Source organism: Hakea prostrata, chromosome 8 (genome assembly GCF_041222555.1).
Source record: "Hakea prostrata isolate BN-2017 chromosome 8, UWA_Hpros_2, whole genome shotgun sequence".
NCBI classification, from domain to species: Eukaryota; Viridiplantae; Streptophyta; class Magnoliopsida; order Proteales; family Proteaceae; genus Hakea; species Hakea prostrata.
Genome location: NC_142607.1, coordinates 34,285,314 through 34,288,801, shown reverse-complemented (window position 1 = coordinate 34,288,801; position 3,488 = coordinate 34,285,314). Strand labels below are relative to the sequence as shown.

General features: G+C 41.5%; 1 protein-coding gene across 1 annotated transcript; it reads left to right on the top strand.

Moving 5' to 3' along the window:
* Positions 1 to 376: 376 nt before the first annotated feature.
* On the top strand, positions 377 to 3,125 carry LOC149007641 (uncharacterized). Its single transcript, XM_089165793.1, has 2 exons — positions 377 to 624; positions 1,326 to 3,125. The coding sequence occupies exons 1-2, from the start codon at positions 603 to 605 to the stop codon at positions 2,861 to 2,863; spliced, it is 1,560 nt and encodes a 519-aa protein (XP_089021919.1). The 5' UTR covers positions 377 to 602; the 3' UTR covers positions 2,864 to 3,125.
* Positions 3,126 to 3,488: the final 363 nt, after the last annotated feature.

Genomic DNA, 3,488 nt, shown 5'->3' with positions numbered 1-3,488 from the left:
GAATCAGGGCCAAGATCGGGGGGCCAAAATCGGGGCCAAAATCCGGGGCTAGGATCGGGGCCAAAATCGGGGCTAGGATCGGGGCCGGGTCGGGCCAAAATCGGGGTCCGGGTCGGGGTCAAGATCAGGGCCAAGATCATGGCCAAAATCAGGGCTTGGGTCAGGGCTAAAAATCAGGGACGGGTTGGGCGGGCCAGAGAGTAATCCCAGGCCCGCCCTTGGCCCTAGTTCAGGGCCAGAATATTTTGGCCTAACCCGCCCTTATGGCCAAAATCTTTAGCCCAAGCCCGAATGGGCTTAGGGCAGGTCAGGGCCGCCAGGGCCAAACTTGCACCCCTAGTCGGACGGGGAGGTGAGGCTGACTCCGCCACGGCAGCACGTCTTCGCAGTGTTTGCACTGGAAATGGTTAATGGCCGCCTCTTAACCTAATGTGACCGCCTCTGCCTCTGCCTTCTGCCTTCTGCCCTTTTAGTTTCGGCTAACGTGAGTGCGCCTCTTAAGCGCAGCTACGCCTCTGTTAAACCTCTTAAGTAATTGATATTACTTGGTCGCTTCTGCAAATAAGAATCAGAAAAATTCGAAGATCGAAACATTAAAGCTAATGGCTCACATGGATGAATCGGGTAAGGGCCTCCCTCTCTTTAAAAATCTAGATCTTTTCAACAAACGAATACAAACATATCTGAATTCAATAACCCAGAAGCCTAACTTGTTTTTCCATTGAATCGACTCAGAAAAACCGGTCTTCTAGATTTCTTCTGCAAAACTTCTGTTATTTCACCCTCAGAATGGACCCAACTGCCTTTCACGCTACTCCGTTGTTCCTCAATTAATTTTTGATTTATTGAAACTCTTGACTCTTTGGTTCTTTTTCTTTTTAACGTATATATTCGATTTATCCCAACCGATTTAGTTGGGATTAGGCTTGTTATTGGCGTCGTCGTCGTTTATTGGATTTAGTAAAAGATACTGTTAGGATTGAGTTTCTATTTCTGAACAGATTGAATGCAAAATTCTATGTTTTTGTGTTATACTGATTCTTTAGTTGGGGATTAAGTTAGTCGTTTCATTTACAAGTAAATTCAGTTTGAGTGGTGGCATAGGATGGTTGGAGGGATCTGATTCTCTGTCTTATCTCTTGATAGAGTGGTATTTTGTTTGAAACGAATGTGACAATTCATTTTGCTTAGTTGCTGTTTTAATTAATCCATCTTTGGCCTTTGAGCTAAATATGAATGTCTTTTTGTGAATTAGATTGTGGGTTTTTTGATGCATTAATATCTCAGTCTAATTGAATTTGTGAATTCCTTGTTTGGATTACCAGCCATGGCTGGAGAAGCAGGTATGTTTCGAGTACATCAGACAATTGGAAGTGTTCTGTGCTGCAAATGTGGTATCCCGATGGCTCCAAATGCTGCAAATATGTGTGTTAAGTGTTTGCGTTCTGAAGTTGACATTACAGAGGGTCTTCAAAAGCATGTGATCATAATGTATTGCCCTGAGTGTGAGAGTTACTTGCAGCCTCCTAGAACTTGGATAAAGGCCCAATTAGAATCAAAGGAACTGTTGACATTTTGTGTGAAGAGATTGAAGAACTTGAACAAGGTTAGGTTGGTACATGCAGAGTTCGTTTGGACTGAGCCTCACTCTAAGAGGATCAAGGTGAGACTGCGGATTCAAAAGGAGGTCCTGAATGGGGCAATACTTGAACAAGCATATGTAGTTGAGTATGTTCAGCAAGATCACATGTGTGAGTCCTGTTCTAGGGCTCAGGCAAATCCTGACCAGTGGGTGGCTGCTGTCCAACTCAGGCAGCATGTTTCACACAGGAGAACCTTCTTCTATTTGGAACAGGTTATTCTTCGGCATGACGCTGCTGCTTCTTGCATAAAAATTACCCAGATGGATCAGGGGGTTGACTTCTTTTTCGCTAATAGGAGCCATGCTGTAAAATTTGTTGAGTTTTTGGGAAAAGTTACCCCTATCAGGAGTCGAAGTGATAAACAACTTGTATCCCATGATGTTAAGAGCAACAACTACAACTACAAATACACATTTTCTGTTGAGATCTGCCCAATTTGTCGAGAAGATCTGATCTGCCTTCCACCAAGAGTAGCTAATAGTTTGGGAAATTTGGGTCCACTTGTATTGTGCACGAAGGTGAGCAACAACTTGACTTTAGTGGATCCTTTTACTCTACGGCATTGTTTCATGGATGCAGACCAGTATTGGAGGACCTCCTTTGCATCTTTACTTTCAAGTAGGCAGCTTGTGGAATATATAGTGTTGGATGTGGAGCCTGTGTCATCTGAAGTCAATATTGGAGGCACAAGATATGCTTTGGCTGATGCACAAGTGGCCCGAGTATCTGACTTTGGGAAAAATGACAAGATTTTCAATATACGAACACATCTTGGCCATATTTTGAACCCTGGGGATTATGCTCTTGGTTATGACCTCTATGGGGCTAACACTAATGATGTTCAACTTGACAAATACAGAGGCCTTATTATACCGGAGGCCATTTTAATAAAGAAGAGCTATGAAGAGAAGCGTCAAAAGCGACGTGGGAAGCCTCGTAATTGGAAGCTTAAATCCCTCAATATGGAGGTAGACAACACTTCCAAAGGTAGAATGGATGAGGAGAAGATGAACCATGAGTATGAAGAATTCTTGAAAGATTTGGAGGAGAACCCAGAGTTGAGGTTTAATATATCATTATACCATAATGATGAGTACCAACCATCAGAGATGGCGTCGACGGCTGATGCGGAAGATTTTCCTTCTATATCAGTGGAAGAATTGCTTGCTGATCTTGATATAAATGCTGATGAAGGTTTAAATGAAAGCATGAGGGACTGATCTATGGTCTGTTTGGGTCTGTTTTCTTTTATTTATTTACTTTTAATGGGGATTATTTGTCAGTCAATTAGCATCTTTTTAGTGAAGTTAACTGTTTTTGCCCTAATCGGCTTTCTTGAATGCAAGTGAGATTTTGGAGCTGGGTTTTTCCAATCTGGATGTAGTATCAACACTTATGAAAAGAACCTTTTTTTCAAGTTGCCTTTTTATACCGTAGTTAAGGCGCTTTGGCTATGCTGTTTGCATTATTACCATTTTTTTGAAATTGAAACAATGAGTTATTGGTTCACAGATGCAAAAGATGATGAGAATCTATCTGGATATCAATTTTTATTAAGTATTAGCAATGGAAGTAAATAACATAACTTACTGACTCACCATAAGATGTTAATGGCTGATTGACTTGGTCCTTTAATAACCTAAAAATATATCTGTCTATTGTAGTTCTTATTTAATCACAGTTACTGTTGTACTGTACTGACCTTAAAAGGTTCCTCTTTTTTTTTTTTTTTTTTTTTTGGGGGGGGGGGGGGGTAAGTATGCTCTATATACTATAGAAAAAGAAGGTACAAGGCAGTCTCTTAGAGCAGCCCCTCACGTCACCCAAAATAAAATGAAATGAAAT

Bases quoted from the DNA above. Each gene is read 5' to 3' on its own strand.
- LOC149007641 (XM_089165793.1), top strand. From the start codon at position 603: ATGGCTCACATGGATGAATCGG. The intron at 625-1,325 runs GTAAGGGCCTCC...TTGGATTACCAG, and splicing joins GGCTCACATGGATGAATCGG to CCATGGCTGGAGAAGCAGGT.